Here is a 12,237-nt window from a genome sequence, read left to right on the forward strand (position 1 = left end):
TTTTCTTTTTGTTTTTGTTTTTGTTTTTTTCCATTGGTCCAGGAGCGATTTGTTCATCCATGCAGGCTGTCTGGTGTTGTTGCCTGACTTCCTCTTTGTTGGGATGTATCAACTCCTGAGCTTGGAGGATATGGTCCTTGAATATTAACCATCTTTCTTGGTCTCCTCTTCCCTTCAGTGCTTTTGCCTACTAACATCATGTTAACATGGGCATGTTAGCAGAGTTTCATTTTTTTTAGGCATATGCTGAGATAATTGCCTTCTGCAACAGTTACTTGGCCTACCTATTGCCTTTTCTGTACCAATTTCCAACATGAGTTTTCTAGACTCAGTTCTGTGTCATTGAAAGAAACAACACACTAAATTATTACAGTACTGGTTAAGCTAAACAGTTGATGTGATTTAGGTATGAAGAAAGCAATGGAGAAGTAAATACTTGATATATGGCACCTTAAAATCCTTGCTAGAGTAGAACTTCTCTGTTCATTATTCAGCTTTTATAGTCCATAGCTATCGACTACAAAAGTAAACTAAAAAAAAAAAGACAAAGATAGCCTTTCAAACACCTGTACATATTCCTACTAAATTAACCACAGTTTGCAGATAATATTTATTCTATTCAAGTCCATTGGTCTCTAAGCCTACTTATATCTAATGCCACCAGATTTTTTTTACAAGTATGTGACAAAAGTCAAAATGGAAATTTTCCTGCTTGTTTTTTTCCCAGATAAAGATAATTCCCTGTACTTCATATGGGAAGCACATCACCTGCATCAAGGAGCAACATAATGACAAATCTGCATTCCATCCTCACAGCCATCCAGTGCTACTCATTATCATCTCAGCACATAATTATGCGGCAGGAGAGTAAAACTCAGATGAACACTTTTGACACCTCAACCAATCCTTCATTCTGTTTATAGAGTGGGCTTTTACATTACGTGTATGTTAAAATCTTAGGTCTATGGTAAGACTAAAATACTATTTGTGGCAGTTGGGAAAAAGGATAAAATCAAAAGTTCATCATACTATAATTTTCAACCTAGTATACAAGAAGCAGTAGCATAAAATGAAATATACATTTTTTCAATCAATGAACCAGAAAGCTTTTTGCAGAAACTCAGCAATGAGCAACAGATCTCTATCATTTAAGAACACGAAAAGGTGAGTACCCCCTCTTCAAAATAGAAGAAAAGTAGCTTCCTGAGTTAAGTAGGATTTACTTTATGCCTGAAAGTAAGATACCTACCCTGATGCTTCAAGAATTGTCCATATTTATTTGAGTCCTTTGAGTTATAAAACCATCGCAATAAAACTGGTATATCAACAGTAGGTGAGGCAATCCCTCTCTCCATCAAAATACATTGTACCTTTCTAAATTAGCTTCAGATGTGTTTTCTGTCATTAATTTTGAATGTACAGGTTTACTCTTAAATACTTTTTTCACTATGCAAGACAGAATTTGTAGTAAAGTCTTCAGATGTCTGAGTCAGCCCCCAAAAGCTTTATCTAAAAATCCAGTAGATTGTATCGCTTCTTAATTTCTAGGACCAACAGCGGATGGTAACCTTTCTTAGAAAGGTATGTTCATCTGTTATTAAATCTTTAACAAGCCCTCTACTGACAGAAAAGACAGGATTTAAATTCCATTAAAATCTGCTTTATATGTGATGCTTTGTTTAAGTCAAACAGAAAATAATTACTGGAAATCAACAGCAATACTAGTTACCAAGTACAGGATTAATTTGGTCCTGGACATTCAAATGAGAATAATTATGTTGTTCAGAAAGATTTTTGTATTTGTTTAGTCTTAGCCATTGCTAGATACTCATTCATTTTAATAGCAAGGCCAGATTTTGGTGGTTCCCCTACTACATACACAATAGCTCAAAGTTGCTTTCATTGTAATTGCTGTCCAATTACTTGATGACAGTGGATTAAAAACTACAAAGGATCTGTAATTGGTTTGGATCATGCCGTATATTCTCTGTTTCATTTTTTTGGTGAAGTGTGAGAATCCAAAATAAATCCAGGCATCTTACATGATCTGTAAAGTTCTCCTCAGCAAGACCGATCTTTGATCTACTTTTTCTGCAGATCATGAAGATTTCTTACTCTGATGACTAGGGGGATTTTTTTTTTTCCCCAGGATACAATGAATATTATTTATATTCCTTTACTGCATAGGTAAAATCCTTTAAATTCTCCCTCCAGAGACCGATACAGTTACAGAAGAATACTGCCTGGTACCATAATAGCATGGGAGAGAAACTAAAACAGGTGGATGCCCCACAGCAGTGCTCATAGCAAAGCAACTAAGAATAGTAATAGTGGAGCAGCACATCTGCTGTTGACTTTGCTGTAACATAACCTTTCTAATGCTGTCTTCAAATTTACACTCGTGCCCAGTTACCCTGTAACTTAGTTTGCATTCTTCCCTTCTTTTTTTTTCAGTTTGCTTCATGAGATAGGCTTCTTCCCGAAGTTCAACTGTGGTATCAGTCTAAGGGGCTGAAATGGCATCTCGAACTGCATGTCCATCTGATTGATCACTGTAAAGCAGAGTGGCAGCAGGAAGCAAAGTCATCGGCACTGAATGTTCTAAGAAGGCCTTTTTTTGTACTGAGATTAAACTATCATGAAATATTTACGCTCATTTCTGCATGCCCTTTATTGTCTGTTGGATATGTGCTTAGAAAGAGTTTGCTTAACCAATATAATACTGCCATCAGTGTTACGATGCAGAAGCTAGTGAGTTTATGCCAACAGTTAACTTTTGTTCTTAAATAAAGCTTTTTACACTTATACCTTGTCATTATCTTTGTGTGCATTATTTCTATACAACGGTATCATATATATTTACATGATCTGGCTGTCCTTATTACATGCAGTGCTATGAGAATTTCATTCAATGCAACGTAATTCACTTTGAAACCCTCAGTACATAAAATAAAGTAGCAATAATGATATTATCTGGGACTTTTCCAATTGATTAATCTTTTCAATGAAACGTAAAAGAAGTCTTCTACTACAAATTACTATAAATGGACAAAAATATCCTAAAATACAGATATATGAAGACTGTCCTCAAACTTTGTCCCTTTTCAAGCTGAGAGCACAACCTGCTTAATTTGTCTCTGCAAATAGTGGCCACCTCAGAAACTGCAGAATGGTTTTGCAATAATTATTTTGTACTTTAACATGAACTAGATGTGTCAACAAAATTAACACTAGAATACCATTTAATCTAGGACATTAATCATTGTTAACTCATCTAATTTTACAATGAAATTGAATATTCAATCTGGCAGCCCTTCAGAGTATCGAATCTTTTTGTTCAATCTTAGTATTTTTTTGTTTTTATTTAGAAAAAGTTCATTATCAGGAGGCATGTCACTGAACTGTTAATGTAATCAATTCAATTTTGTTTTCAAACTATTCCAGTGCTTTACTTTACAAAGTACAAAATTAGATACGATTAGATAATTATTATAGCTTGGTTAGACTGTACGCAATACATAGTGCTACCAGGAATATGAAACAATATTATTCTGCAAGTCATTATCCTAGGGTCTAAAAACAAGCTAGAGACATGGCAAATAAGACTGAAGAACGATAAGGCACGAAGCCTTTATCTCTGTATTGCTGGTTCCGTTTCAGCTGCTATTAATATCAGCTGAATAATTACCACAGGGATACGCGGCGGCTGACTGCAAGTGAATGAATGTGCGGTCTCACAAAATTTCCAGCTACAGAAATTCCTATGTTAAGGTTGCTACAGTTATATGACATCAACTTGAATGACCAGAGCACAGAAGTATGGCATAGCCAGGACCCTAGTATACCTTGCTATACCTAACAGGGTTCTCTTTCTGATCAGCAACGAAATGAGATAGCTAGGTAATGTGAAGTCTGTTCACTGTTACTCTCCAGATAAAGAAATCCACATCCTTGAGTGAAAACTTCACAAAATGTAAATTTTTTCAGAGAAAAGAAGATTTCTTCTAAACTGGCAGCACCTCCCAGAGTGCAGCATGGCATACCAGGCAGCAGCTAATGACACCCTGGTTTGCAGAGGTCTAACTGATGAAGAAAAAAATAAAAAATTTTCATACTGATATGATAAATGCTATAGTGAGTATACCTTTCCACAAAACCAGCATACAACCTTTGCACCACTGGACAGCAACCAAAATTAATGAGTCATACCACACATACTGAAATGTCTGTTAAAGTTGGTCTTGTAAGCAGGTAAGCGTAATTTCAGGAAGAGTGTAACCACATTTTATTTTAAAGGACAATTTCTGGACATGGAAATGTGCAACAGAGGAGGGTACCTGACCTCGCAGCACAAAAAGTTTCCCTAGTGTTTGAAAAATAAAAGGAATATTTGTAAATATCAAAGGTTGAAATCAAGTATATGAAAATACAAAGAGTAAGTAAGAATTGTGTCTACCTTGCCCCAGAACGTTATAGAAGGATGCAAAGTATAAAATACTGTATTTTTAAATAAGTAAACTGTGTAACTTGTTCAGGCTAGGGGAGACTGCCACTAAATATGAGCCTTTTGTGTTGATACTTTTCACTAGAAACACCATAATATCTTTTGAGGGAAGTTCCCAGTCTTTCTTCTACCATGTGTATATTTTTTGAGTGATATCAAGGCTGACAGATGAATATTTATTGTTAGCAAATCCAACAAACTTCAAGAAAACAATAAACTTCAACAAAAAGCTTATATGAATTTTGCACTTGGGTTACGTTTAGCAATTATTAATAGCCTCTTCTGTTTAAGAAATGCTGTTTCTAGTTCAAGAAATGCTAACTACAGGAAAAGATCCAGCATCTGAGACTGTCAGCTGGCTCACTACTGGAAATTACACTTCTGAAGAGTTCAGACAGCATTAAAGGTGAGAATAATACAACACAGTCATGTTCCTTTCTCCCTTTCTTTTTCTCCTGCCCTCTGCATTTTATCAGAAATCAGAGAAGGATATGACCTCACAGGCAACCTACTTTCCTCTTCTGCCAAAGCAGACTCATTCTCTATGATACTATCAATTTCTGAGAGCTTTTCAGAATCTGTCTTTAAAATATTCTGATGGTTTTTCCTTTGTTAATTTTGATATATTATTTTACAGTCTAACAGCTCCCTGTTAGTAAGGTTTTCCTGATAGTCAGCCTGAAGCTCTCTCTCATAATTCATTCCCTTAACTGTAAATTTATTTATTCAGATTCATTTTTATTTATGCCACATCAGACTGCACTGTTCTTCTGTTATTATTACGTTATCTTTTGAGCTAAAGTCTAAATTTTTTCTTTCAACTATTTCTCTTCCTGAAAGGCAAAATCTTATACTGAAGTGAATACCTACAGTACAAATTATTGTTGCCCCAAAATATCTGTTTGTAAATTTCTGAGGTTTATCTTATTTTATTTTCTATGTGTTTTCATAAGCCTTCATAAAAAAAAGAAACACTGTCTTTCTATTCTCCTTGGTATTTATATCACCTGCGTATTCATTACTATCCCTGAAGTTTATTAGGAATGCTTGCTTTCTCTTCCAGAGTAGTGAAGATATTAATAAAATACACAACTCTACAGTATGCAAAAAATACTGTAATAGGGCAATCTGTCCTCTTCATAGTTTTAGTACCTTGAGTTTACTTGGTTTATTCCTCCTCTTCTTGAACCCATTCCTACAAAAACTATTTAAATAAATTCAGTAGAGTTACATTTATCTTCCTAACACATGTTATTTATAAGTCTAGGACTACTACTTAGTCTTAGTTCAACTCTTCCCTTGAGGCTATACTATGTCTCAGCATTTTTCCATTTTACTATAACATCAAATTAGACTATCATGTTAAGTATTGCTGTTACGGCCTGACATTTACACAGTCACCTTTTCCCTCCCTTTCTACATTTTCTATTGAGTTGTTAAACGTAATTCACAATTATATTTGGAAATTCACACCTATAAATGAAACTTTTTGCCTTCATTTAAGCCAAAGCCAACCTTATTTTTAACCACTGCAAAATGTAAAAAACATCAGAAGTGTCATTTTTCTGTCATTGCATCTGCACATATGGCTTGCCAACTCTTTAAGGAACGATCAAAATGAATCAAATGTCTAGAATTCCAGATGATGAAGGCAAAATTCTTCCTCAAAATCACAGACAATTCACAGTTACTCATGGTTCATCAAAGATGCATACTCTGTATGGACGCAGATTGACAATAGCAGCCCTGACTGGTTTGGATGCAATGCTGTGCAAACATGTCAACAAGGCCACAACCAAAGTTGCACCTGTCCCATTAAGCCCATTATCAGTATCCAAAACCCCATTATTGCAATAGGGGAAAGTTCACTGATACTGTACTGGTGATAGAAATAAGTAAATAAACCATTCAATGCTAATAATTTTCCCCTTTTCCCCCTCTTTGTGTCCTATTATCCCATTTCTTCTTACAGGAAAACCACAGGTAGAACATGTACTCAATTCAGTACGTACTTCATCACTGCACTGTGAGTCTTCATCAAGTTCTCTAATATGTAGCTGAATGGAGTTTATCTACACTGGAAATACCACTGTCACAAATACAACAGTAGGGTGTCATTTACTGTAATGCTGCCCATTGAGTAACTTCTAAGAGATAAGAAATACTTCTTTTTATCCCCTTTCTGCTAATTCTAAATTTAAGCAAAAAGAGAGTCCTAATACAGTGAAATAAAACTAAAGGAATTAAATTAAATAATGCTCTGTAAACACTTACAGTCCATAAATCTGTGGAGCAATTTCCAGTCGGTTCAGATGCATATACAGCTCAATATCATGTTTCTTCAGCAGATGATCCTGAATCTGGTTTACCTTTGCTACGATAGCAATAGATGGGCCTAAGTCCTGTGGCCTTGCAAAAGGCATAGGTGTAATCATCACATCTTTCTCCTGCAGACACAGAGAACAGGGGGAAAAAAGAACATCCCATGAAGTCATATTGTCTAAAGGGATTGTCTACAAGAGATTCGTTTTGATGCAATAATTGGCTTCCAAATAAATACAAAAAAAAAAGTAACTTGTTTATTTTCCAGCAAAAGAGGAATCTCAAGTATCCACTTCTGTGGAAGGTACTGTGGGATTCCCCTTCCCAGGCGTGCCAAGGTTCATCCCCTCATTCTGCATGTCAATTTTTATGTCCGTGCTTTACGTTTCATGCTCTGACAAAGTGTTGACAGTTTTATTTTAGCTTTAATATCAGGAGTCTGAGTCAGTCCAGAGCAAAGCAGATGAATGGTAACTTAGCAGAGAATATATGCCCTCAGAGGACAATAAATTGACTATCAAATAGGAAATAACTTATTTTTGAACCATCCGTTCTAAACAGGCTTCCCTTGCTCATAAAATCTGGTGACTGTTACTCAAAATCCACATAACTTTGATAAAGCAGCAGAAAACTTTTAAAATAAAAAAGAAATAGAACAGTGAAATGAACCTGACAGTTAGAAGGTAGTTGGTTGGACCTAGGGGCAGTGCAAACAATGTCATCATCTAGAACATGACACACCAAGTGAAAACAGCGGAAGAAAACTACTGGAGTATTAGCACCCTTGAACTTGATACCACTTTAAATTTGTTCTTCTTGCAAAAGAGTGAAGTATTATTGAAAAAGAGACAGAATGCTAGAAAGAAATGCAGCAACTAATGAACCCCACAGAACAGGAAACATGAAAAGGAAGATGAGAAGTACAAAAGAACAAGTCAAACTAATCAAGAGAAAGACCGGGGAAAGGGAAATGGAGGATTAAGCTATCAGGAGCAATGCTAAAGTTATAAAAGAGGTAAAATTGGAACAGTAGGAAGAGAAGATCTTACAACGACTTTGTTGCAATTTGTCATCATGGCTCTCTGACCTGAAAGCTTCACCTTAAAAAACAGTTATTGTTTTTCTACCCTTTTGCTCAGTATATTGATAGAGAAGCATTATCAAGGTCGAAGTTTTAATAACTTTCAGAAGACTTCATTACAGCTTAAATTGTTGAAAAACAAATTCACGTGCTTCAATACAGTGAAAAGCACATTATTTTTAACATTCAGTAACAAAGAAAAGTTTTTTAAATTGTATAAACTATCCCCAAGGTTGTTTCCTATGGTTATAGTCCCTCTTCAACTCCATTCTCTCTGTATCAACATTTAAGAGGAAGAAGTACTCATATTTCACAATCATTTACAACATGTTTTAACATTCAAGTGGGCAGCAAACATTTAATAATTTCTATCAAGAAGCCTATTTTTTATGTTGATCTCCTTTGCTTGAAACTTTTTTTCTTAATTATTCCACTTCTGTGCTGCAGAAAATATTGTATTATGTTGAGCAGTGATTTCAGAGAAAATGTTTCTATTTAAGGATCTGATTGATTATAAATTGCATCTTAAAATCTGCTTAATTGTTGCTTTGCTATGGCAATTGCAGCAAAGGGACTGATCTGTCTATTACAGTGCAGAGGTTTTGCCATGCTACTGTGGTACCAAGACATATTAAAGATGCCCTAGCATATTGCTTGACAAAAGCTTCCACAGACTGTCAAATAAAGCTCACTGAAATGGTATCCTTTCATCAAAATCTTTTCTGTTCTACCAATAGAAATTTACAAGAAAACATCTGGCATCTTAGGGGCTAATAAGAAATGTTGCTACTTACGTAAATACTAAAGTTCTTCACAGCTGCAGGTACACTGAGAAAGGTTATTTCTCTTACCTCCTTTTTAAATTATTCTAGTAGCTTCTTTATTACCAAAGGGAGTGGCCTTCCTTTTATTTTGTTTCTCCACCTTATGGCTATTTCCAATTGTTGTTTCACACCCATTTTATTATTTTATTGGTCACATGCTAGAATGCAAAATACTTAAAAATGGTATCCACTAATCTCCTTCTAATCTATACAGAAAAACACTCTTAAAGTACGATATTAAAACATTGCCTTAACATTAAATGCCTGTCCATAGTATTTTTTTTTTTGCATAAACATGTCAATTTATCTTTGAAACTAATCACACAAGTCTGTAAGTCTATGTATTCACAGACTGTTTCATCAGTTGGCACACATCTGGGGTATGAACTTCATTCTGGTTTATTCAAGTTGAGTTTAACTTCAGCTTGACCACCGCATGCACTCATAACTCTGATGACACAAAAGATGTGTATTTTTAAGCTTTTCTTGATTATAGGCATAGATTCTTGTACAGAAATCTCAACATAAGAATCTTTCTACTTAGCTGAACTTGTAATAGGAGAAGACTACCTAGTCACCCAGATTAGCCTCTACTTTGTTCCTTGTCTGTGAGTTTAAAGCCATCTTTACAAAATTAGAAGACAGACTCCTAAACACTGGCTCAAGTGTCAAAAGCTCCTGAATATCACAACCAATGCAAGCTTCCTCTTACGGAAGAGTGCCAAAACTGGAGTTATTTATCACTTGCAGCATTTGTGCACCTTGGCATAATGCAGCGCTGACACATTCCTGACTGTCAGACTGCCTGACTATCAGCATGGCTAAGTGCACCAAATAATATATGCTAGCCTGCCATTTTTAAAAACATGAGATAAGTAAATGGCATCCATCAAAATATGGTTCATCAGCATCTCAGAAATTAACCCCATTAACAGAAATCCTCAAAGCATGACAGAATCTGTGGGGACAGCAGTTGCAATCAATAATCAATGCCTTGATTGACCATGCCTCCTGATTTGGTGCATGCCGCCAAGAAGCTCAGTGGATGACCAGAGTGCATATGATATGTCTGCTTGTCTCCTCTCATGCAATTTGGTTGAGAAAATGACAATAAATTTAGTCAGATGAAATTGCTCCAAAAAGTCGCTTCAGCTGGTGTGAAAGAAACAGCCCAAACAGAAGGATGCTAAAATAAACTAATGCAACCAAGCTGCCAGAACATTTAACTAGAAATCATAGAATCATAGAATGGTTTGGGTTGGAAGGGACCTTCAAAGGTCATCTAGTCCAACTCCCCTGCAAGGAGCAGGGACATCCCCAACAAGATCAGGTTGCTCAGAGCCTCATCAAGCCTGGCCTTGAACGCTTCCAGGGATGGGGCATCCACCACCTCTCTGGGCAACCTGTTCCAGTGTTTTACCACCCTCATGGTAAAACTTTTTTTTCCTAATATCCAATCTAAATCTACCTCCCTCTATTTTAAAACCATTACCCCTCGTCCTACCACAACAGGCCCTACTGAACAGCCTCTCCCCATCTTTCCTGTAGGCCCCCTTGAGGTACTGGAAGACCGCTATAAGGTCTCCCCAGAGCCTCCTCTTCTCCAGGCTGAACAGCCCCAACTCTCTCAGCCTGTCCTCATAGAAGAGGTGCTCCAGCCCTCTGATCATCTTCGTGGCCCTCCTCTGGACCTTCTCCAACTGGTCTATGTCCTTCTTATGTTGGGGGCTCCAGAACTGGACACAGTACTCCAGGTGGGGTCTCACCAGGGCAGAGTAGAGGGGGAGAATCACCTCCCTTGATCTGCTGGCCACGCTCCTCTTGATGCAGCCCAGGATGCAGTTGGCCTTCTGGGCCGCAAGGGCGCATTGCTGGCTCATGTTGAGCTTCTCGTCCACCAGCACTCCCAAGTCCTTCTCTTCAGGGCTGCTCTTGATCCATTTTCTGCCCAGCCTGTATTTGTGCCTGGGACTGCCACGACCCAGGTGCAGGACCTTGCATTTGGCCTTGCTGAACTTCATGAGGTTGGCATGGGCCCACCTCTCCAGCCTGTCAAGGTCCCTCTGGATGCCATCCCTCCCTTCCAGCGTGTCAACAGCACCGCACAGCTTGGTGTCATCAGCGAACTTGCTGAGGTGCACTCTATTCCACTGTCCATGTCGCCGACAAAGATGTTCAACAGGGCTGGGCCCAGCATGGACCCCTGAGGGATGCCACTAGTGACCGGTCTCCACTTGGACATTGAGCCGTTGACCACCACTCTCTGAGTTCGGCCATCCAGCCAACTCCTTATCCACTGAGTGGTCCGTCCATCAAACCCATGCCTCTTTAGTTTAGAGAGAAGGATGTCATGCGGGACAGTGTCAAAAGCTTTGCACAAGTCCAGGTAGATGATATCCGTTGCTCGTCCCTTGTCCACTGATGCTGTCACTCACAGTGACTGTGCCTAAAGCACAGAAGCCAAGTGGACAACATGATACTATGCCCCTGCCCACGCTCACTATATTAAGTTGCCTCATGAAATAAAACATTAATTTTCTTTTTGTGAGCTTCTAAGTCTTGTAAAACACTTAAGTGCATGGGTTTAGTCCTCTGCTGCTAACACAAAGTATAAATGATCAAACCCAAAGGGATGTGGTTCACAATAAAAAGACAAAAAGAGGGATTGCTCAGACACGTGCTATACTGTCTGAGAGCATCAGGTTCACCTCTTAGAATAGTTTAAACATGGATACCAGTGAAATGCATCTGAAAAATTTAGATCAAGTATTAGGAAAAGAGTCACCAAATCCTGCCACAAAACATTACCTACCACTATACGAACTGGAATGGCTGGCAGCTGATACTAATACAATTTATATATTCACGCATTTAGGAAACAAATGCTACAGCAGTAAAGAGAAGCTAGGACATAGTACAAGTATAAAACGTGGACAGATTTCTTTCATTAACCACTAGGGAATGGAGTAGCTGGAGAAGCTCCTCTAATGGCAATTGGGAGTAATGGAACCAACTGTTAGAGGCTATAAAAAGTAACATGTCTCTCGGAGCACACGCTTTCACTGCTTCCTTTGTGAAGATTCAGACTTTATTATGTAGCCAACCCTCAAAGTCATGATTGTAAAAGGCATATGCACAAGAAAGGATTGTTAAAGATTATACATGTTTGCAAAGAACAAGAACAAACAACTAGATATTAATCCACGCGCTTTGCATTGTTAATTTTTTATGCCATGAAAGGACTGGAAAGGGCAATGTAAACCTTCACCTTGTACCCAAGCACTCCAAATCTGTAAGCAGACCTAGTTATTTCTTGGAATAGCATTCAATCTCAGACTTTACCACCTCTGTCATAAAAATTGGAACAAATACATTTGATTATACTGAATTTTGAAAAGCTAAACTCGGAGAAACATGTCTCACAGCTTTGTTGTTGGAATAAAAGTGACTATGTAATAAGTTCATAAAATTTGTAGCTCATATGCTTTATCCTCAGTTACTGAGCA

General features: G+C 37.5%; 1 protein-coding gene across 4 annotated transcripts in view; it reads right to left on the bottom strand.

Annotated features, from left to right (window-relative positions):
* The window catches only part of TBC1D5 (TBC1 domain family member 5), a 325,821-nt gene that overhangs the window by 118,023 nt on the left and 195,561 nt on the right, over positions 1 to 12,237 (bottom strand). For all 4 annotated transcript variants that reach the window (XM_086742636.1, XM_086742637.1, XM_086742635.1 and 1 more), the window contains one exon: positions 6,779 to 6,951. In XM_086742636.1, the coding sequence (XP_086598762.1) occupies positions 6,779 to 6,951 (173 nt within the window). The remainder of the gene's footprint in view (positions 1 to 6,778; positions 6,952 to 12,237) is intronic.

The sequence above is a fragment of the Chlamydotis macqueenii genome, chromosome 2 (assembly GCF_036417535.1).
Source record: "Chlamydotis macqueenii isolate bChlMac1 chromosome 2, bChlMac1.mat, whole genome shotgun sequence".
NCBI classification, from domain to species: Eukaryota; Metazoa; Chordata; class Aves; order Otidiformes; family Otididae; genus Chlamydotis; species Chlamydotis macqueenii.